The following is a 22,417-nucleotide window of genomic DNA, read 5'->3' as shown; positions in this document are numbered from 1 at the left end:
CTCCACTCCCGCAGCCCCCCCCCCCCTCCTTCCACAAAGAATATGTACACTAACACTTGAACTTACATGCACGTGTGCAATATGTGGTGTAATGTGTTTTTGGGCCATACAATAACAGGACTGTACGTTTATGAATGCGTAATAAGTTAGTTATGATGTAGTAAAAACAATATTGGATGATAAGTCAATTTCTGAGTGTTTTGGACTGAGATAAATCATGGGTCAAAATGTACCCGCGAACACCATGAACGGTAACAGCTTTCAACACAACACAAGGGTTAAAACTATATTTCTTAGCATATAGCTTTGTACTTTTATGTATTTCTTAGCACATTATCTATCCCAGGAAGCGAGGGATTTTTATACAAAAAGGCAAAGGTGGTCTTAGACGGTTTTTATTCGAAGGTAGCGGAAACATTTCAAATCATTTGAGTGCAAATGAAAGGCAACATTTCAACCATGTATTTACAGATGCACTGGCACTTAGACGCACTTTATAGAGGCGAGGTTATGAACTCCATTAATGGAAAGAAAAGGAGACGGTGGTGTGCACACAGATCAGAAAGGGCACTCGGTTACATATTCTCTACATGCTTACAGTCTGGGAATGTTATGATCTAAATAGAAACTCAATTTTCCTGGTGAGGAACTTAAGTCAAGAGCGCCGCCACTCTGACGATGAACCGTTTGGACATTTTAAGATAATTATAACACAAAAAAAAGAAATGAAATGGATTCTGCATCTGATGACCCTCGAATGTCTGGAGTGGATTCCCCTTCGATCAGTACTGACGAAAGAAGGAACCGGAAAGTACAGCTACAAGGCGTCCACTGAGAAGTCTGTTCTCCTCACTTGCTGACTCTCACAGTGGACGCATTGACAGTGGACAGGGTTAAGATGGCTCACTGATGCATTATGGGATTTTACAGGTATAATGCACCTCTATAATGCCTGGTCCCTGACCCTGTGCTACATTCTCTTCTCCCCCACTGCTTCAGAATAACAAAAAAGAAAAAGACCCCAATGTAGGAATGTCACGGTCACAAGCCTGCTTCACAGTTCGTAACATTTAACTGTTGATGGCGAGAAAGGACAGCGTGGCAGTCCAAGGTGCAAGGAATGGGCTTTTTAATTTTCCTTAAATTCACTATCTTGTATCCCCCCACCCCCCCCCCCACCCCCACAGTGGCATCGATGACTCGTGATCTTGAGGCAAAACAGATAATAATAAAAAAAATACTAACAATATGCAAGTGTCCAAATTCAGTTCATTTAGAGTCTATTGTAGAAAAAAGAGGAAAGACTGATAAGTTGAAGATCAGCAAAGCAAGTTCTTGGTTCTCAATTCTTCTCCTCCTTCACCACCTCCTCCTCCTCCTTCTTCACCTCCTTTTTGACCTCTGTCTTGCTTTCTTCTGATGCTTTTTCTTTGACGGAGAGTTCCTCCAGCTTCTCTGCCACTTTGTTCGCGCTATCGGTGTCGTCTGCGGACAAAGCAGTGAAAACATGCTGTCAATTATTTGTGAACGTTTTGAACACAACTCAAAACTATGCTAATATTTAAACTTTGCCTCTTACATTACTATCAAGAACATTAGCAGGGTATATGCAGGAATCCTGAAGTCAGATTTAAGACCCTTTCCTTACATTTTAAAACCTCATCGCCACTTGGAGTTCTAACCGGTTACCTTGGCGACACACTTTACCTCACATTGACTATATACAGTATTGATTTTCCTTCCTCCTTATCTTCCAACCATTTGGACGCAAACTTGCATTTCTCCATAACGATGTTGCTTAGCAACCGGCGTAAACGGACCTTCGCGCGCTATCAAGCAGTGAGCGAGCGATGTCCTGTTCAGATGACGTCAAATCCAACGGGACGCCATAAATAAACTACACAGAATCACACTACACACCTACGCAATGATTACATTCAGGCAGACTGTAGAACACAACCTCTTTGGACCATTCATATACTTATTGAAAACAAGATACAAAATGTAATACCTTGGAAAATGCCCTTTAATACTTTTTAAGACCCCGCGGACACCCTGATAACACACGATCAGATAACTGGTGATCAATCTGGATAGTAATGTAGCAGAACGTACTGACACCAGCTTATCAGAAAGCAGGTCATGTACTACGTTCTGCGCGGTTATCTAGCAGTCAGAAAAAAGTTCTAGGCCGGAGTGAACAGCAGAGAACAGAGTGAGTCTGCATCCCTGTCAATCTTAACACAAAAAGTCTGTTTATTTACCTTTTTAAATGGTGCCACGTTTATGAGGGACATGCATTTGGGGCACCATTTGTAAATTAACAGGCTTTCCAACGGTATAAGATGTTTTGCCAAGAAGCATTGTTACAACAAAGAAATCATCTACCCAACACAAATGTCCTTACTGTTTATGTCAGGTTTACATAATGTTACACCTAGTTTGAATTAGGGCTGCTCAATTAATTAACCGCGAGTACGGCTTGCAACAATTACGAAAACAAAGTAATCGAAATAAAACGATTTTTTAAAAATTATAATTATTTTGGTTTTTCAGTTGAATTATACTTAAAGTTCAGGGTAATCAACTGTTAAAAACATACTGTTCACATTTTTTTCTCTCCAATAAATGGATGTTTTCAAAGTCAATGAATAATCGCAATTACAATTATTGACCCAAATAGTCGAGATTATGATTTTTGCCATAATCGAGCAGCAGCCCTAGTTTGAATTGAATATAAACAAGTCTAAATCCCAACACCAAACCCTCACGGCCCGTCCACACAGCAGCGTTACAAAATCTTCCAAAGCTTCTGCCCATTCACTTTGAATGGGGTGACGTCACGTTGTCTCGCTTTTCGCCGAACTGCATTGTGGGGAAGCAAAGCGGAGATTTCCAGGATTTTCAGGATTCAAAAGTTGAGCAATGTTCAACTTTTGAAGCTGAGCTGGAAGCGTCAGCCAATCAAAATCCTGTTAGACAGTACAAGCGCTAGCCAATCAAACCGCGTGCAAGCTGGGAGAGCCAGACCGCAGTTCATTTCCTCATATTCCAAACGAGATATTACGTTAGCAAATCACCCGGTTCTTTACGACCAGTAACTATTTACCGGGATACAAACCGGAGGAACCAGACATGGAGGGAGGTGGCAGAGACAGTGGGTGAAACTGGTAGGTTTTCGCCTGTTTGGGGATTTTATTTATTTATATATTTATATATATATTATACCGCTGCTGTGTGGACGGGCCGTCAGTGTGTCTGAGTCATGAAAATAATGTCTTACACGTCTTAGTAAACTATTTACACATTTGAAATGACTCAATTGTAAAAGCGATGGTCACACACACACACTTCCACATTTGTTGAGAAACATTCAATCTAATCTAAGCATATTCTGGATAAGACATTTGTTTTACGTACCTGTGTCGGCTAGACTTTTTCTGACCTCCGCCTGGCACTCCTCAAACTTCACCTTGAACTTCTGAGCATCTGCAAACACAACGGAGAGAGTGAGAGTGTGTTCACATCAAAGGGCTGCTGTATGACGGAGAGAGTGAGAGTGTGTTCACATCAAAGGGCTGCTGTATGACGGAGAGAGTGAGAGTGTGTTCACATCAAAGGGCTGCTGTATGACGGAGAGTGAGAGTGTGTTCACATCAAAGGGCTGCTGTATGACAGAGAGTGAGAGTGTGTTCACATCAAAGGGCTGCTGTATGACGGAGAGAGTGAGTGTGTTCACATCAAAGGGCTGCTGTATGACGGAGAGAGTGAGAGTGTGTTCACATCAAAGGGCTGCTGTATGACGGAGAGAGTGAGAGTGTGTTCACATCAAAGGGCTGCTGTATGACAGAGAGAGTGAGAGTGTGTTCACATCAAAGGGCTGCTGTATGACGGAGAGAGTGAGTGTGTTCACATCAAAGGGCTGCTGTATGACGGAGAGAGTGAGAGTGTGTTCACATCAAAGGGCTGCTGTATGACGGAGAGAGTGAGAGTGTGTTCACATCAAAGGGCTGCTGTATGACGGAGAGAGTGAGAGTGTGTTCACATCAAAGGGCTGCTGTATGACGGAGAGAGTGAGAGTGTGTTCACATCAAAGGGCTGCTGTATGACGGAGAGAGTGAGAGTGTGCTCACATCAAAGGGCTGCTGTATGACGGAGAGAGTGAGAGTGTGTTCACATCAAAGGGCTGCTGTATGACAGAGAGTGAGAGTGTGTTCACATCAAAGGGCTGCTGTATGAGAGTGAGTGTGTTCACATCAAAGGGCTGCTGTATGAGAGTGAGAGTGTGTTCACATCAAAGGGCTGCTGTATGACGGAGAGAGTGAGAGTGTGTTCACATCAAAGGGCTGCTGTATGACGGAGAGAGTGAGAGTGTGTTCACATCAAAGGGCTGCTGTATGACGGAGAGAGTGAGAGTGTGTTCACATCAAAGGGCTGCTGTATGACGGAGAGTGTGTTCACATCAAAGGGCTGCTGTATGACGGAGAGAGTGAGAGTGTGTTCACATCAAAGGGCTGCTGTATGACGGAGAGAGTGAGAGTGTGTTCACATCAAAGGGCTGCTGTATGACGGAGAGAGTGAGAGTGTGTTCACATCAAAGGGCTGCTGTATGACGGAGAGAGTGAGAGTGTGTTCACATCAAAGGGCTGCTGTATGACGGAGTTCGATGCAGAGAATGGACAGTTTTTTTCACTTCACTGGATTCAATGTATAAATACTTACTCTCTGCATTTAAAAAGCGTATTGCCAGGTATTCAGGTTTGGGGCTTTCGTCAGCATAATCTGCTAGTGTGTTCCAGACCCACGCCCGGTCACTGCCAGCGTTGGGCCTCAGGTCCATGGCCGGCGTAACTGCAGGTCACAAGAGGGAGAATCAGGTTAACTGGAGTGACTTTTTAACCTAATCTATACTCAAGCCCCTGAGGGATGGGAGAACTTTGTTGCAGACGATAAAACATGTCCATGTGAGTCGTATATCCTTGAGTATCCTTTATTTTGTGCTCCATATATTCACCATATTGATTGCATCAACACACACACAATGTTGGAACTGCATGATACATCAATTTATGCAGATAAAGAAAAGAAAAACAATACATTATGGCTCCAACATTAAGGCTTTCAATCTCTATTAGCAAACACTGAAAGGGCACTAATAATGTGCTGAAATTGCAAAAACAAATCCATACAGACTTCTTAGTAGTGCGAGTACCTACATATGTGCTTAGAAGACTTTAGTGTGAAAGGAACCCAAATAGAAATATGCACACACGTTTTGTGTATACACTATATTTTGCTATATACACTATATAGCAGCGGTTCCCAACCTGTGGGCCTTTGCTTTGCAAGTGGGCCGCCAAATAATTTGCAAAACATTCTGATTTGTGTGGAAACATTTCATTTTTAAGATTTGTTTTTATTTGAACCTCTTTTCCTTTCTCGATCCTCCTTAGCAACGGTCATTCCAGTCCTTCACAGCTAGTGCTGCGTACCGGTACGCCGAACCGGTACTGGACTTGTAAAAAGTTTCGGTTCAAGTCCGGTTAAAACCGGAACGTCAGGAACCGGTACTTACGTATATTCTCCTTTTTGTTCTAAACCATCTAAAACCTTCCATAGATCGAGAAATTTGCACTGAGAAAAGAAGAAAAACATTGTTTTGGCTTCTGATATGGCGGCCATTACTGAACTCACGAAGTCTCGCAAAATATCGCAACTGCTCGCGAGATCTGTGTGACGTCAAGGGAAGCTGGCTTAGACATAGTGGACACTGACAGCGTGGGATGCTGGTTGCCATATTTGGTAGTGTAGCTAAGCTAACTCCTTTGTATGTATGGTGATATAGTGTCTGCCGAAAGAGCAACACTTCACCCAGACAATGTCAATATGTTGTTGTTCTTGAACAAGAACACATAGACTTGTACTCTTGCATATTGAGTCTTGTATGTACATTAGGGGTGCAACAACTAATCGACTTAATCGATTAAAATCGATTACCAAATTAGTTGGCAACTAATTCAGTCGTCGATTCGTTGGTGACGTCATCACATGTGTTCTACACCCCGTTAAGCTCCAACGTTATCGCTCTTTTGTATGGGTACAGGAGACATTTAAAAACATATGTTATGTATTATTGCTACATAAACATTATATCGCAGTCTTAGTGTCGCCAACTCAGTTTCTAATATGCAATATGACTACAAAATGCGTCTATAATGTATTTTCGATCTTCCGAATTCAGACGAGCGATCTCTCCCCCGCCTGCTTGCGAGGGGGCGGGGCAGTTTACACACACACGCAGGAGATGGCGGAGAGAACGCGCTCCGAGGTGTGGTTAAACTTTATCCGTCTCGATGTGGACAATGCTCGTTACCAAAATTGCAATAACAGTTTATCATATAAAGGCGGTAAAACGAGCAATTTGTCTAAACATTTAGCAAAAGTGCACCACATTCAGACGGAGGAATGCACCGGGTTCGGCTGTCTTTCTAGTAGCTCTGTAGCCTCATCCACGAGTAACGTTTCCACGTCAGGTGTTATGTATGCTAGCAGCAACACGCAGAGTTAACTCAGTTATAAAAACATAGGTTAATGATTAGAGGTAACTGAATTAGTTATTTTGTTAAAGTTTCAGCTATTCTGTTTACAGTTCTGTCATCACATTATTTAATATGATTTGTTAAAACATTGTTGTTTCTTTTGATGTGAAATATTATGCATTTAATTAAAATAAAAAGCAATGTTAGTTTTGTTCACAATTTGTTGAGTTAGTTTACCTTATTTCTTGTCAAAAGAACCGTTAATACTATCGTTGAAAGGACCGGATCGATAAGCAGTATTGATATAAGTAGTAGTACAGTTAAAACCTTAACGATCCGAATAATCGATTAATCGTTTCATTAATCGATAGATTAATCGATTATCAAATTAGTCGTTTGTTGCAGCCCTAATGTACATCACTATGTATGTAGTTGTGTTGTGTAGTTAGTAACACATGTAGAGTTCTAGAAAAGACATGGTCTAGAAACAAGTTGGAAGGGGGCACAATAAACCTGACGAGTTTGAATTTGAGTTGATTATGAGTTTATTTTCAATTGATAATTAGCTCACAATAAGTTCACTTTAGTTACTCACACAACTTGACACAAGTCCGGACTTATAAGTCCGGACCTGAACCTGAACCTCTGGACTTGAGTCCGGACCTGAACCTGAATGTGAGTCCAGGTACACAGCACTATTCACAGCTAGGGATGGGCATCGTTAAGGTTTTAACGCTACTACTACTTTTATCGATACCGCTTATTGGTCCGGTCTTTTAACGGTACTATTATCGGTTCTTTTGGAGAAAAAAATAAGGTAAACAAATTGTGAACAAAACTAACATCGCTTTTTATTTAATTTAAATAAATAATATTTCACATCAAAAGAAACAACAATGTTTTAACAAATCGTATTAAATAATCTGATGACAGAACTGTAAACAGAATAGCTGAAACTTTAACAAAATAAAGAGTAACTCAGTTACCTCTAATCATGAACCCATGTTTGTATAATTGAGTTAACTCCGTGTGTTGCTGCTAGCATACATAACACCTGACGTGGAAACGTTACTCGTGGATGGGGCTACAGAGCTGCTAGAAAGACAGTCGAACCCGGTGCATTCCTCCGTCTGGATGTGGTTCACTTTTGCTAAATGTTTAGACAAATTGCTCGTGCGCCCTTACATGCTATACTAATGCTACGTTCACACCGGACGCGATGCGAATATTCGCTTCGCTCTAAACGCTCCCATCGCATCACTCTAGTCTTATAGCACTTTTGGTAACGAGGATTGTCCACATCGAGACGGGTAAAGTTTAACCACAGCTCGGAGCGCGTTCTCTCCTCCATCTCCTCCGTGTGTGTGTGTGTGTGTTGCTGCATGTAGCAGCTGCGTGTGTGTAAACTGCCCCGCCCCCTCGCAAGCAGGCGGGGGAGAGAGATCTCTCGCCTGGATTGGAAAGATCGCAAATACTAAAAAGACGCATTTTGCATATTAGAAACGGAGTGGGCAACACTAAAACTCTTATAATACATATATTTTTTTACATGTCTCCAGTACCGATAAAAAGACCGTTAACGTCGGAGCTTAACGGTACCACAGTCTTTAATAATTCAGCCCCGGGGCCGTTTAATACCGGGCTCGGTACCCATCCCTATTCACAGCGGTCTGTTCTACTGGATTAACAGCATGTCACATGTTCCGAATTGACCAATCAGAACTTTATTTAGCCTCCGTATTGTTTATGGTTGAATGTGGGCCACGAAAAAAAAGAAAGTAGATTCTTAAGTGGGCCCCGAGTTGAAAAAGGTTGGGAACCGCTGCTGTATAGCTAACATACTTTAGTTTGACATGTATTTATTGTCAGTTGATACAAGTTATTTCCGCCTCTCTTTGTAATTTCTTTGGTGTTGCGATATAAAATTGCAATATAACTTATATTGATCAAATTGACTCACTGTTATGGTTGGCACAGATCTTCAAGGTTCGGTCTCTCCTCATCAGGAGGCGGATCGTTCCCTTCTCTCTGTGTTTCAGCAGCTTCACGTCGCCGGTTCCCCTCTCCTTCCACTCTGCGGGCTCGTTCTCAGAGGCAAAACGATACAGTTTAGCCCGCCTGGGAACACAAAGGTACACTAGCTTACTAGTTGTTCAGCAAATATCTCATCATTTAAATTAATACAAATAAGACTCAAAGGTTTTATTGTCATATGCACAAAGCTACAGTGCGGAAATGGCAATGAAATTATTCTGACCTGAGCTCCTCCAACAGCAACATAATAAATAAAAAGTAGTGCAAAAAGCCTATATAAATAACTTGTGGGGTCTTTGAATAAGACTACAGACTTACATTTTAAAGAGTTCCTCCTCATCCTCTTCTAATGTTTTCACATCTTGCTCAGGAAGGGACACAATGGGCTCGAACTGGGGATCATGATTAGAGTCCTCTGCGGTGTCTGCAGTGGTTTCGGGCTCCTCCTTGTCCTACAAGGAAAAGCAATGGATGAGTTAGTAAAACAAAGTCTGATTACCTGTCAGAGATTCAGAGTTAAGTGCAAGTAATTAGGCGCGTGGTGTAATAGGCCAGTGTGACTCTTTAAAACGTGCTAGAACCAAATGACTTCTGACAATTGTCCAACAGGCCACGGATGCTTCAATGGAGGGATTTAGGAGCTCATTGGTTAAGTATAGCTTTTGTATGGGAACTGGCAGAGCCTTTAGTAAATCGCTATTGCTGAGCCAAGCATCTTTAATTCTATTTGGGGGTTGCATATTCTCACACTGATGTGCATACGATTAAAAGCGTGCTACTAATATGGCAGGAACACATTCTGCATACAGAAGAATGTGATGTATTCAGAAGTGTGCACGTTTTTTGCCCGTGTGAAAAGCAGAGGTGTGGGAAATGCTCAATCTTGTACCCGAGTAAAAGTAGCAAAGTGTAAGAATACTCTGTTACAAGTAAAATTCCTGTATTCAAAATGTTACTCAAGCAAAAGTATTGGTATTTAAAATAAACTTGAAGTAAGAATAGCTCAAATGCTAATTCAGATCGGCCCATTTTGTGTTTCGATTATAAATATTGATGTGTTTATCAAGCTGTTAAAAAAAGGTCAAACACATTTTAATGACTTTGTATACTGCAAGGGTAGCTTGTGAATTTACTCCATGTGTAACTGAAGTCTGATTTAAGTGTTGATAATATTTCACATCATTCATCCAAATCTGCAAAGTAACCAAATAAATGTAGGAGTAAAAGCACACCATTTGCCTCTGAATTGTAGTGGAGTAGAGGTACAAAGAAGCAAGTACATTTAAAATACTCAAGTACCTCAAAATTATACTGAAGTACAATACCCGAGTACATCTACTCAAGTTACTTTACACCATGTAACGGATATGAAACTGAGCAAACGCGGGAGACTTTCCTTTCTTCAGGTTGGAAACCCTTACCCCTTTATGCTCACAGGCTTCACTAGTTAGCAAGTTAGCTCCATCCCACTGCTAGCTACGGGAGATGAGCTACACAACGGCTACTGATGCCAAATATATTGCAATAACGGAATAATTAAATTGAATAAAACGGCGACTGGCTTGATGGGCAATATGTATATGCTTAAGGTTTGGCTTTAAGCCAGTTACATTAATCTGTGTACTGGGAACAAATAGTTATTTCAACTTTGTTTTTTTCAAGACAACTCATTGTGAAGTTGCAGAGCTAACAAGGAGGCCTTTCACTAGCATGCTAGCCGTTCGCTAACATTAAGCGTTTGTCTTTTCACAACTCGGTGTCTTTTTTAACACCGTTAACGTTGAAGTTGATTGAGCTGACATGTGTTTAGGCTAACTGTCACTACAAATTAGTGGAGCATTGTGACTGCTGAATGCCCGATAATACGCAGTCGCTAGCCCCATGCTAGGATGCTAACAGTAGAATAGAATTGTTAGCAACTGTTGTGCTTATAGCTAATGATTAGAGGGGCTAATGTTAGCATGCAGACTGTCTGCACACTTGAGTAGTTGTTTAGCTTCAAATGAAAGCGTTGGAGTAAAAAATCTAGCTTTGCATATTTCCAGCTGTCTGTCAGAGTTTGTTCAAGCTTTCACTAGCCTTGAATTAGCATCAGGGAATATATCAGTCGGCATTTCTATCCCCCTGTTTCCTTTATAAACTTTGTCCGATTTAAACATATACAATAACATGTTTGGAACAAAATGTTGACTTTAGGGCGGACATGGTGAACTGGATGACCTAAAATAATTGTCCTCACCTTTGGGTCTGCCATGTTAAAAGAGGATGTTTAAAGATGCTGCGAGTAGTTTGATCGAAGAATTGGCCGCCTTCTCCCCTCAGCTTCGTTACTTCCGGCTTCAGCTTTCGCGCGCCGAATTTCCTACGTATGGCCGCGCCCACATTATGACAGCGCGCGCACCGCCTCTCGTGTCTCTGGGACCATCACAGTGGATTGTTTCACGTTTTTGCATCAAAATATACTTCAACAACCAAAAGTAGTACTTGTTATGAACATACTTGTTATTATTTGGCCTATTTGATAATAATATAGCCTATATCAAATTATTGTATTTTGATTATTTATGTATTAAGATTGTATATCACTGCTGTTATGGATGGAGCATTTCAATAAGCCTCCTTTGTGTGCTTATGATGGAAATGTGTGTCAAAACTAATCACCACACATTTAGACAAAAGTTTCGCTCCACTCCACCCAATGCAGTTTGGTTTCTGTGCTCACCACTCCACTGAGACAGCTAACTGTGTCTTTGTGGAAAAGGTTAAATGTATGTTGGACACGAGCTCATACGTGCTGTCTTCCTTGATCTCAGGAAGGCTTTTGACACAGTTGACCACCAAGTGCTCCTTAGAAAGCTGACTCATTTCAATTTTCCGGCAGTTTCGATACATTAGTTTAAGTCATATTGGACTCGAACTTGACTTTTAAGAAACATATTAAGAAAGTATCCAATACCATTCAATTCAACTTGCAACATTTTAAACAAATTCGACCTTTCTTAACTGTCAATGGTGCAAAGTCATACCTCCACTGTATGATTCTATCCCACATTGAATACTGTTTTACAAACTGGTCGTTTGCTTGTGCCACAAACCTGAAACCAATAGAACAGCTGTACAAGAGAGCTATCAAGGTGTTTGACAGAAAGCCTTATTCATACCACCACTGTACCATCCTTGAAAAGCACAATTTCTTGAGTTTTGACAATTTTAAGTCTTTAAAAAGTAAGTGTTTTATTTATTAATGTTTACATGGACTGTACTGCCATGTGGTTAATGCTTGTGTATGCTGCTCTTGCTCTTTCTGCATATCATGTATTTATTTTTGCCCTGTATATAACTGTCATGTTCATAAATGTTGTATGTGACGGGACTACCGATGGAAATTAGCTCAAAGCTAAAATCCGGCTCATTTACATTTGGAAGCATTATTTTGTTTAAGATTAAATGAAAATGAAATGAAATGTAAAGGTTTATTTTGTTTAAAATCAGAGATACGTTCAGAGCCTCAAAAAACTGAAATGTTGACTTTAATCAAATGTGTTAGTGTCAGAGTTATGTCACTGTATTAGGTTAGATAAAAGCAATTATAGTTAAAGGTGGGGTATGTAATTTATTTCAGAAACACTTTTTGTTATATTCCATAGAATGCTCTTAACATGCCGATAGCAATGAATAGTGAATGAATGTTATGAATGTGCTTTGACAATAAATACATAAAAAAATGTCATCTGTGGAAGCCGTAGCACTCTAAAAAGCACGACCAATAATCTGAGCCGGCCCGGCTAAAATAACTGGATGGCCTACCTGCCTGTCAGCCTTCCATCTGTGCACAAACTTATCTCGTGCCCTCATTGGTCATGTGGGGGTTTGTGTGTGTTGGAGGAGGGGCTCTGTAAGGAAGTGGCAGATTTTTTCCGGTTGTGTATTTTCAAATTCTAGCGATCTCGAGCTGGTTTCTCCAAAATGACCTACCCCACCTTTAAGTTAAAAATATATATATTAGGTTCAAATTAATATTATTGCTTCCAACTAACCTAAGACAGTTGTGTGATTTTTTTTGACATCATACATTTATTTAAAGTCAACGTTCCAGTTGTTTCAGAGCAGATCCTCTGTCAGAAATCAGCAAGGCCAAAACACTTCACTTAGTTTCTTTGGATCACTTGCTGTCTCCTCTGGGTTCTGGTTCTGGTTCTGGGGGGTAGAACTGGAACGTGACACATACAGGGACCCCGGTGAGAGCGGTGCTTAGAGGGACCTTTAGGGTGGGAGAAATGTCCACAAAGAGAGCTATGTTTGCTGGGTCTTCAGGGAGGAGAGGGAGGGGGTCTGTGGAGGTCTGAGGGTCCTCTGAGAGGAGAGGAGGGAAGGAGATAAGGAGGGAAGGAGGTGAGGAAGGGAGTGAGGAAGGAGGTTCAGTCTCCTGGATCACGTTAGGAAGGGGTGTCTCTGTGATGGGGTCCTGTGGGGGGGGAATCCTGGGAAGGGGACACAGCGGGGGACGTCTCCTCGGAGGAAATCACCTCGATGGACTCTAAGGAATCTGAGGTTTCTTCTTCTCCATTGAGACACATCTGTTGGAGGGTCAAAAGAAAAGATTTCAAAGAAGGTTTCAACCACAAATCATACTTTTGGGAGAACCCTTCAAATCCTCTTTAACCTACACCGTGTGCAAAATGCTACTCCTTCCCATGCTCCTTCCACATACTTTCAGCTAGAGACTTCATTCTAACTCTAAACTGGTCACAAGACATTCAGCTGCTCTTGAATTATCAACGTTTAAGTTTTGGTACATGTTCAATCCGTGTTAGATTTTATAATGGGTGTCTATGGGTGGGGCTCTTCAGAGCTAGAGGGCGTGACATCATCATTTAGAGTAGAGGGTCTTTCAAATCTTCTGAAAATATATTTTAAAACTGCTCTCACACCCAAAATATACACTCTATTCAAATAATTTCAAAAAATGTCAGGAGCATAATTAGTCTGCTGCTCAATTGGCTTCATCATATCCCTCCCTCTTCTTCCTGCTCTCAGACGCAGCCAGCTCCACTCTGTACTTCCTGGTTCCTCCCTTTCAGACCCACACTGAGGAGGAGGGGTGTAACCAACACGTGGGTAAAGCACAAGAGCTGATAAGCCACATTCACTGCACACACACATCCTGTTCAGATAACCAGTCACACTAGTTTCAGCTCTCAGGAAGTGAAACTAACACACTCGCTGCTACTGAGAGGTGAAATGGCGCAGAGAGGAGTTCAGCTGGACCGGGAAACCTTCTCTTGTTCCATCTGTCTGGATCTACTGAAGGATCCGGTGACTATTCCCTGTGGACACAGCTACTGCATGCAGTGTATTAAACAGCACTGGGATGGAGAGCTAATCCACAGCTGCCCTCAGTGCAGGCAGAGCTTCACACCGAGGCCTGTCCTGCTGAAAAACACCATGTTAGCAGCTTTAGTGGAGGAGCTGAAGAAGACTGGACCCCCACCTGCTCCTGCTGATCTCTGCTATGCTGGAGCTGGAGATGTGGCCTGTGATTTCTGCACTGAGAGGAAACTGAGAGCCTGTAAGTCCTGCCTCGTGTGTCTGGCCTCTTACTGTGACCAACACCTCCAGCCTCATTATGAATCACCTGTCTTTAAAAAACACAAGCTGGTGGAGCCCTCCAAGAAGCTCCAGGAGAACATCTGCTCTCGTCACGACGAGGTGATGAAGCTGTTCTGCCGCACTGATCAGCAGAGTATCTGTTATATCTGCACTGTGGACGAACACAAAGGACACGACACGGTGTCAGCAGCAGCAGAGAGGACTGAGAGGCAGAGAGAGCTGGAGGGGAGTCGACTAAACATCCAGCAGAGAATCCAGGACGGAGAGAAGGAGGTGAAGCTGCTTCAGCAGGAGGTGGAGGCCGTCAATGGCTCTGCTGAGAAAGCAGTGGAGGACAGTGAGAAGATGTTCACTGAGCTGATCCGTCTCATGGAGAAAAGAAGCTCTGATGTGAAGCAGCAGCTCAGATCCCAGCAGGAGAGAGAAGTGAGTGGAGTCAGAGAGCTCCAGGAGAAGCTGGAGCAGGAGATCTCTGAGCTGAAGAGGAGAGACGCTGAGCTGAAGCTGCTGTCTCACACAGAGGACCACAACCAGTTTCTGCTCAGCTACCCCTCCTCACTGCCAGCCCTCAGTGAAGCTACACACTCCTCCAGCATCAACATCCGTCCTCTGAGATACTTTGAGGACGTGACGGCGGCCCTGTCAGCAGTCAGAGACAAACTACAGGACGTCCTGAGAGAGGAATGGACAAACGTCTCACCGACTGAAGTGGAGGTTTTACTGTCAGCAGCAGAGCCCACCACCAGAGCTGGGTTCTTAACATATTCACAGGAGATCACTCTGGATCCAAACACAGCACACACATATCTGTTATTATCTGAGGGGAGCAGAAAAGCAACACTCATGAGACAACAACAGTCTTATTCTAGTCACCCAGACACATTCACTAGGTATCCTCAGGTCCTGAGTAGAGAGAGTCTGACTGGACGTTGTTACTGGGAGGTGGAGTGGAGAGGGGGAGGAGTTGATGTAGCAGTCGCATACAAGAATTTCAGCAGAGCAGGGGATGAAAGTGGATTTGGAGAAAATGATAAATCTTGGTCCTTAGAGTGTGACGAAAACAGTTATTCATTTCTTTACAACAGCATCAACCCTCCCGTCTCAGGTCCTCTGTCCTCCAGAGTAGGAGTGTACCTGGACCACAGAGCAGGTGTTCTGTCCTTCTACAGCGTCTCTGAAACCATGACTCTCCTCCACAGAGTCCAGACCACGTTCACTCAGCCGCTACATGCTGGAGTTCGGCTTTATGATTATGGAGCCACTGCTGAGTTTTGTAAACTCAAATAGCCTGAAGTCCTTGGAGGAACTCTTCTACTTCTTAAACTCACCGTGTGTCCATCAGAGCTGATTGTCCATGTCTTCACTGCAGAGATCAGCTGTCAATCAAACATGATGGGATGTGCTTCAACATCTTCTCACGAGTTGTTCTGTAGATGTTGGACTTTCTTCCGGCTCCTTCCTGTGTCTGTGTAGCCATGGAGGCTGTCACTGCTCAGGAGGATCCTTGTTCACCTGAACTGATTTGTAAACTTTGCTCTAAATCTGTGTTGGATATTTCTTTTGATTCTTGTTGTTGTTTCTCTTGTAATGCACGAGTCTTCAGAGAGAAAGCAGCAGAGCTTCTTTTATTCTACACATTTTATTCTGGTTCTAAAACAACAGAGACATTTATAATCACATGTATTATTCTGACAGATTAAATGTTATTGTTGCCCAAATTAACTAACACATGAGTTCCCAGATTGTTATAACACTTATTTCATCATCACATGTTTATTTCAAATGATATTACTTACCGTCATGATCATAATCAATAAGTACATCATTTATTATTCTGCTGTAAATAGCTTAGAGTCTTTGCTCTGGAAATACATTTTATAATATTACAGTTATTGTTTTGCAAACTAATTGTTGTTGTTGTTGTTGTTGTCCAAATAGAAAGTGGGTACTCTGATGTTTTATAGAACATAACTTATCATGATAATAATCAATAAGGACATCATGTCTGATTCTGTTTGAAATAGCTGAGATGAAACACATTCATGGTGTGGAGAAAGAGAAACTGATCATGAAATCATTGAACACACTTTACTGATGGGATGTGTGATCAAAGGAAATGTTTGGATCATTAATAAAGGTTTGTCTTTCAAAAACAAAAACAGGATGTTCTTCTTGTGTTATGTCCAAGGTGCCATACGAAGCTGATGGAGAACATGTGGAAGTGATCTGAGACTAAAACTGAGTTTCCTCCTGAAACAAAGCACAGAGCTCCCCCTCACTCAGTCTGACCCCTCCCTCACTGAAACATCTTTGTACGCATAGCTATATATCACAGGAGGGTTGCTTTAATACACATTTACTGTCGTTGTTTAAACCTTTTCAACTTCTCTTTGAAATATTAAGCTTTATCACTATTTGTCCTACTCTTCCAGTTTAACATTTCACATTCAAGCTTTCAACAAAGTCAGTGCATTTGAGCTGGAACAATTCTGATTCAAAGCATTTCTCCGCTAAGTTCAGCCGTTTGTAGCTAAAAGCAGCTCCAGTCATTCAACTGTTACAATATTCAGCTTTTTCAGCTAAATTAAGCAACAAATGTGCGCAGCTTACAGCATTTGCACGCATTTTCAGCAGGAAATAAATGTCCTAGTTGTATCTTGTGCCTCTACCGTGACATGTTTCACGAAACACGTTACTTACAGATAAACAAATATAGCTGCCAGCGTTAAGTGTGTTATGGCAAGAAAGGATCCGTCTTGTGTAAATATGACGTCACGTTCTCGTTGTAACTCTCGTTGTAATCGTAACGTCTCGGAAACACATCTACAGCAGTAACATGATGCAAAATACACATTAATGCAGCAGCAATATTAATAGAGAAACATCAGACATAATAGTAAAACACTGCAAGGGAACATTTTATTGTACCAGGAGCTATCTTGGGACTTTTACTGCGACAACGTTGACTTGCCTGTGAATAAAAAATAAACCATAGTGCTGGTGATCTACAGTGTTGTCATTCTTCTTTGAACACCAGCAAGACCGCTAACACCATATTTCAACAATCACACTCCCTGTCATTGACATAATTAATAGATAGTTTAGCTTCTCGCCATCATTTGCTGTGGCCAACTGATGTTAACGATCGTAACTGAAAGGCTGCCTGCCAAACGTAAACATTCAGCCACGTGACATTCGGCCGAACTCTCGCGAGTTTTACACAAGAAGGATCCTTTCTAGCCATAACCCGTTAAGTGATCACCTCTGACATGCACATTTCACTTCCTGCCTGTTTTTAAACACTGTGATTTGAACTGCATTTATTTATCGTATGTATACAAATGTGTGTACGTATAACCATATTGCTGTTGCTGTCAATGTGTAGATGTACACGGACAGGATTGCTTTTCATTTCGCTCCTACCTGAACAATGACATTAATAGAACAGTCTCCACAACTCAACTTTATTAACACTCAGAATTAAATTAATTGTATAAAAACTGATATAATGGAAAAAAATAGAGCCAATTTTGAAAACAAATGCAAAGGAAACATTCTATAAATATAACAAATGACTTGAGTATATATATATTGGTATACATTTATTATCTGTAGTGTTTTGTTATGTGTGGTATCTCCCAACCTTGGCCTTGTTAAAATGTTTCTGGATAGATTTTTAACCTTTTATCATAAAGTACATTTATTCAAGTACTTTATTTAATTACAATTGCCATACTCTGTTACAGTAAAAGTCCTAAATTCAAAATGTTACTCAAGTAAAAGTAGAAGTACTCAGATCTTGTACTTGAGTAAAAGTAGAAGTACTCAGGTCTTGTACTTCAGTAAAAGTAGAAGTACTCAGATCTTGTACTTCAGTAAAGGTAGAAGTACTCAGATATTGTACTTCAGTAAAAGTAGAAGTACTCAGATCTTGTACTTCAGTAAAAGTAGAAGTACTCAGATATTGTACTTGAGTAAAAGTAGAAGTACTCAGATATTGTACTTGAGTAAAAGTAGAAGTACTCAGATCTTGTACTTGAGTAAAAGTAGAAGTACCAGAGTGTAGGAATACTCTGTTTCATTAAAAGTCCTGTATTCAAAATGTTCCTCAAGTAAAAGTAGAAAAGTATTCTAATCAAAATATAGTGAAAGTAGCGACAGTAAAAGTAGTCATTGTGCAGATTGGTCCATTTCAGAATAATATATATGATATGTTTTTGATCATTAAAGTGTTCTCAAAGCTGGTAAAGGTGCAGCTAGTTTAAACTAATTGTGAATTTAATCCAGGTTTATCTAAAGTATTGTTTAAGTGTTGATCCTATTGTTTATCATGAATCTATATATGCAAAGTAACTAAAGGTACTGAATAAATGTAGTGGAGTGAAAGTACAAACGAGCATAAAATGTAAATACCCAAGTAGAGGACAAGTAGCTCAAAATTGTACTTGAATTCAGTATTTGAGTAAATGTACTTAGTTACTTTACACCGCTGCTGTTGGCTCAGTAAGGATTCCCAAAGACCTCGTTTTATTTCTGCAGGCGAAAACACCTTTAGGCTTTAATATTTTCAGCGGGATTACTTAATGTTTACAGTTTATACAGAAACTACAAAAAGAACATTCCACAGAAAAAGTCACACAGACATAATTTTTGACACCATTTCAAAATAAAACATGGAACCACGAGGAGCTGTTAATGCGACATTTATTAAAAAAAAAAAAAGAGTTGGGAGAATCAAGGCATGAGGAAGAGGAAGAGGAAGAAGAGGAGGAAATTCAGATGTTATTTACAGTTGAACTCAAAAGAAACTGTTAAACAGCAACAGTTACACACAACCATTTACACAACCTGTACAAATATTCCCGAAAAATGTGCAATTTTTAAATTCAAAATAATTCAATAGGCTTCTATGTAAAAGTGCAAATCCTTACGAGTGGGAGAGTAACAGAACGGATGCTTTGTGGCTGGATATAGGGAGTTAAACATGTAAGGCATCACAAACACATGGAAGTATGCGACTACCAAGCCAGTATCCTCGCGATTGAGAAACGGCCACAGCCAGCTCCACTCTGTACTTCCTGGTTCCTCCCCTTCAGATCCACACTGAGGAGGAGGGGTGTAACCAACATGTGGGCAAAGTACAAGAGCTGATAGGCCACATTCACTGCACACATATATGCTGTTCAGATAACCAGTCACATAGTTTCAGCTCTCAGGAAGTGAAACTCACACACTCGCTGCTACTGAGAGGTGAAATGGCGCAGAAAGGAGTTCAGCTGGACCGGGAAACCTTCTCTTGTTCCATCTGTCTGGATCTACTGAAGGATCCGGTGACTATTCCCTGTGGACACAGCTACTGCATGAAGTGTATTAAACAGCACTGGGATGGAGAGCTAATCCACAGCTGCCCTCAGTGCAGGCAGAGCTTCACACCGAGGCCTGTCCTGCTGAAAAACACCATGTTAGCAGCTTTAGTGGAGGAGCTGAAGAAGACTGGACCCCCACCTGCTCCTGCTGATCTCTGCTATGCTGGAGCTGGAGATGTGTCCTGTGATGTCTGTACTGGGAGGAAACTGAGAGCCTGTAAGTCCTGCCTCGTGTGTCTGGCCTCTTACTGTGACCAACACCTCCAGCCTCATTATGAATTACCTGTCTTTAAAAAACACAAGCTGGTGGAGCCCTCCAAGAAGCTCCAGGAGAACATCTGCTCTCGTCACGACGAGGTGATGAAGCTGTTCTGCCGCACTGATCAGCAGAGTATCTGTTCTCTCTGCTCTGTGGACGAACACAAAGGCCACGACACGGTGTCAGCTGCAGCAGAGAGGACTGAGAGGCAGAGAGAGCTGGAGGGGAGTCGACTAAACATCCAGCAGAGAATCCAGGACGGAGAGAAGGAGGTGAAGCTGCTTCAGCAGGAGGTGGAGGCCGTCAATGGCTCTGCTGAGAAAGCAGTGGAGGACAGTGAGAAGATGTTCACTGAGCTGATCCGTCTCATGGAGAAAAGAAGCTCTGATGTGAAGCAGCAGCTCAGATCCCAGCAGGAGAGAGAAGTGAGTGGAGTCAGAGAGCTCCAGGAGAAGCTGGAGCAGGAGATCTCTGAGCTGAAGAGGAGAGACGCTGAGCTGAAGCTGCTGTCTCACACAGAGGACCACAACCACTTTCTGCTCAGCTACCCCTCCTCACTGCCAGCCCTCAGTGAAGCTACACACTCCTCCAGCATCAACATCCGTCCTCTGAGCTACTTTGAGGACATGACGGCGGCCCTGTCAGCAGTCAGAGACAAACTACAGGACGTCCTGAGAGAGGGATGGACAAACGTCTCACCGACTGAAGTGGATGTTTTACTGTCAGCAGTAGAGCCCACCACCAGAGCTGGGTTCTTAACATATTCACAGGAGATCACTCTGGATCCAAACACAGCACACACATATCTGTTATTATCTGAGGGGAGCAGAAAAGCAACATACATGGAACAAGATCAGTCTTATTCTAGTCACCCAGACAGATTCACTGGGTATCGTCAGGTCCTGAGTAGAGAGAGTCTGACTGGACGTTGTTACTGGGAGGTGGAGTGGAGAGGGGGAGAAGTTAGTTTAGCAGTCTCATACAAGAATATCAGCAGAGCAGGGGATGAAAGTGGATTTGGAGAAAATGACAAATCTTGGTCCTTAGAGTGTTTCCAAAACAGTTATTCATTTTGTTACAACAGTATCAGCACTCCCGTCTCAGGTCCTCCGTCCTCCAGAGTAGGAGTGTACCTGGATCACAGAGCAGGTGTTCTGTCCTTCTACAGCGTCTCTGAAACCATGACTCTACTCCACAGAGTCCAGACCACGTTCACTCAGCCGCTACATGCTGGAGTTTGTCTTTATTATGATTATGGAGCCACTGCTGAGTTTTGTAAACTCAAATAGCCTGAAGTCCTTGGAGGAACTCTTCTACTTCTTAAACTCACCGTGTGTCCATCAGAGCTGATTGTCCATGTCTTCACTGCAGAGATCAGCTGTCAATCAAACATGATGGGATGTGCTTCAACATCTTCTCACGAGTTGTTCTGTAGATGTTGGACTTTCTTCCGGCTCCTTCCTGTGTCTGTGTAGCCATGGAGGCTGTCACTGCTCAGGAGGATCCTTGTTCACCTGAACTGATTTGTAAACTTTGCTTTAAATGTGTGTTGGATATTTCTTTTGATTCTTGTTGTTGTTTCTCTTGTAATGCACGAGTCTTCAGAGAGAAAGCAGCAGAGCTTCTTTTATTCTACACATTTTATTCTGGTTCTAAAACAACAGAGACATTTATATTCACATGTATTATTCTGACAGGTTAAATGTTATTGTTGCCCAAATTAACTAACACATGAGTTCCCAGATGGTTATAACACTTATTTCATCATCACATGTTTATTTAAAATGATATTACTTACTGTCCTGATCATAATCAATACATCATTTATTATTCTGCTGTAAATAGCTTAGGAACATAACTTATGATGATAATAATCAATAAGGACATCATGTCTGATTCTGTTTGAAATAGCTGAGATGAAACACATTCATGGTGTGGAGAAAGAGAAACTGATCATGAAATCATTGAACACACTTTACTGATGGGATGTGTGATCAAAGGAAATGTTTGGATCATTAATAAAGGTTTGTCTTTCAAAAACAAAAACAGGATGTTCTTCTTGTGTTATGTCCAAGGTGCCATACGAAGCTGATGGAGAACATGTGGAAGTGATCTGAGACTAAATGAAGCTCAGCGCAAGTTCAACTAGGAAGACCGTCTTTATTCATTAATTTACTATGTCCATGTTACTACTCTCTCTCCTCTCTATAAGTGATCGGGGGCGTCACTCCCCAGCTTAACCAATCACTTTGCTCTATTTTCACAAGCCTATCATAGCGCTCCGCTAACCTTTTTAAATCTGCTCTCCCCTCTGACAGCTGTCCTTTCAGGTGACTCGACGCAACCCTCCTCCTCCCCCCTTTCACCTCCTGTCCCTCTGAATCCAGGGTCAAGCTAAGCCCCTCCCCTTCAGACCGACCCCAACCATCCATTCCCCACCACCAGTGCCTAGACCCCGAATGATACTCCCGCACAATCGCCAAAACTCCATCCATCCATTTGTGTATTCTTACATCAAAACCGTCTCTCCGACACACACACACACACACACACACACACACACACACACACACACACACACACACACACACACACACACACACACACAC

At 41.9% G+C, this 22,417-nt stretch overlaps 2 protein-coding genes across 2 annotated transcripts; one reads left to right on the top strand and one right to left on the bottom strand.

Annotated features, from left to right (window-relative positions):
- Window positions 1–379: 379 nt before the first annotated feature.
- Window positions 380–10,971, bottom strand: ranbp1 (RAN binding protein 1). Its single transcript, XM_079690063.1, has 6 exons — window positions 10,813–10,971; window positions 8,892–9,025; window positions 8,500–8,657; window positions 4,723–4,851; window positions 3,421–3,489; window positions 380–1,485 (listed from the first exon to the last, which is right to left on the bottom strand). Exons 1-6 carry the CDS (start codon window positions 10,825–10,827, stop codon window positions 1,343–1,345), a joined length of 648 nt encoding a protein of 215 aa, XP_079546189.1. The 5' UTR covers window positions 10,828–10,971; the 3' UTR covers window positions 380–1,342.
- Window positions 10,972–13,398: 2,427 nt separating this feature from the next.
- LOC307042932 (uncharacterized protein) lies at window positions 13,399–21,880 on the top strand. The gene is made up of 2 exons (XM_079687091.1): window positions 13,399–15,456; window positions 19,371–21,880. The coding sequence occupies exons 1-2, from the start codon at window positions 13,815–13,817 to the stop codon at window positions 21,095–21,097; spliced, it is 3,369 nt and encodes a 1,122-aa protein (XP_079543217.1). The 5' UTR covers window positions 13,399–13,814; the 3' UTR covers window positions 21,098–21,880.
- Window positions 21,881–22,417: the final 537 nt, after the last annotated feature.

The sequence above is a fragment of the Notothenia rossii genome (genome assembly GCF_949606895.1).
Source record: "Notothenia rossii genome assembly, chromosome: 6".
NCBI lineage: Eukaryota > Metazoa > Chordata > Actinopteri > Perciformes > Nototheniidae > Notothenia > Notothenia rossii.
Note: the sequence above shows the minus strand (reverse complement) of the source record. Positions and strands in the feature narration are given on the sequence as shown.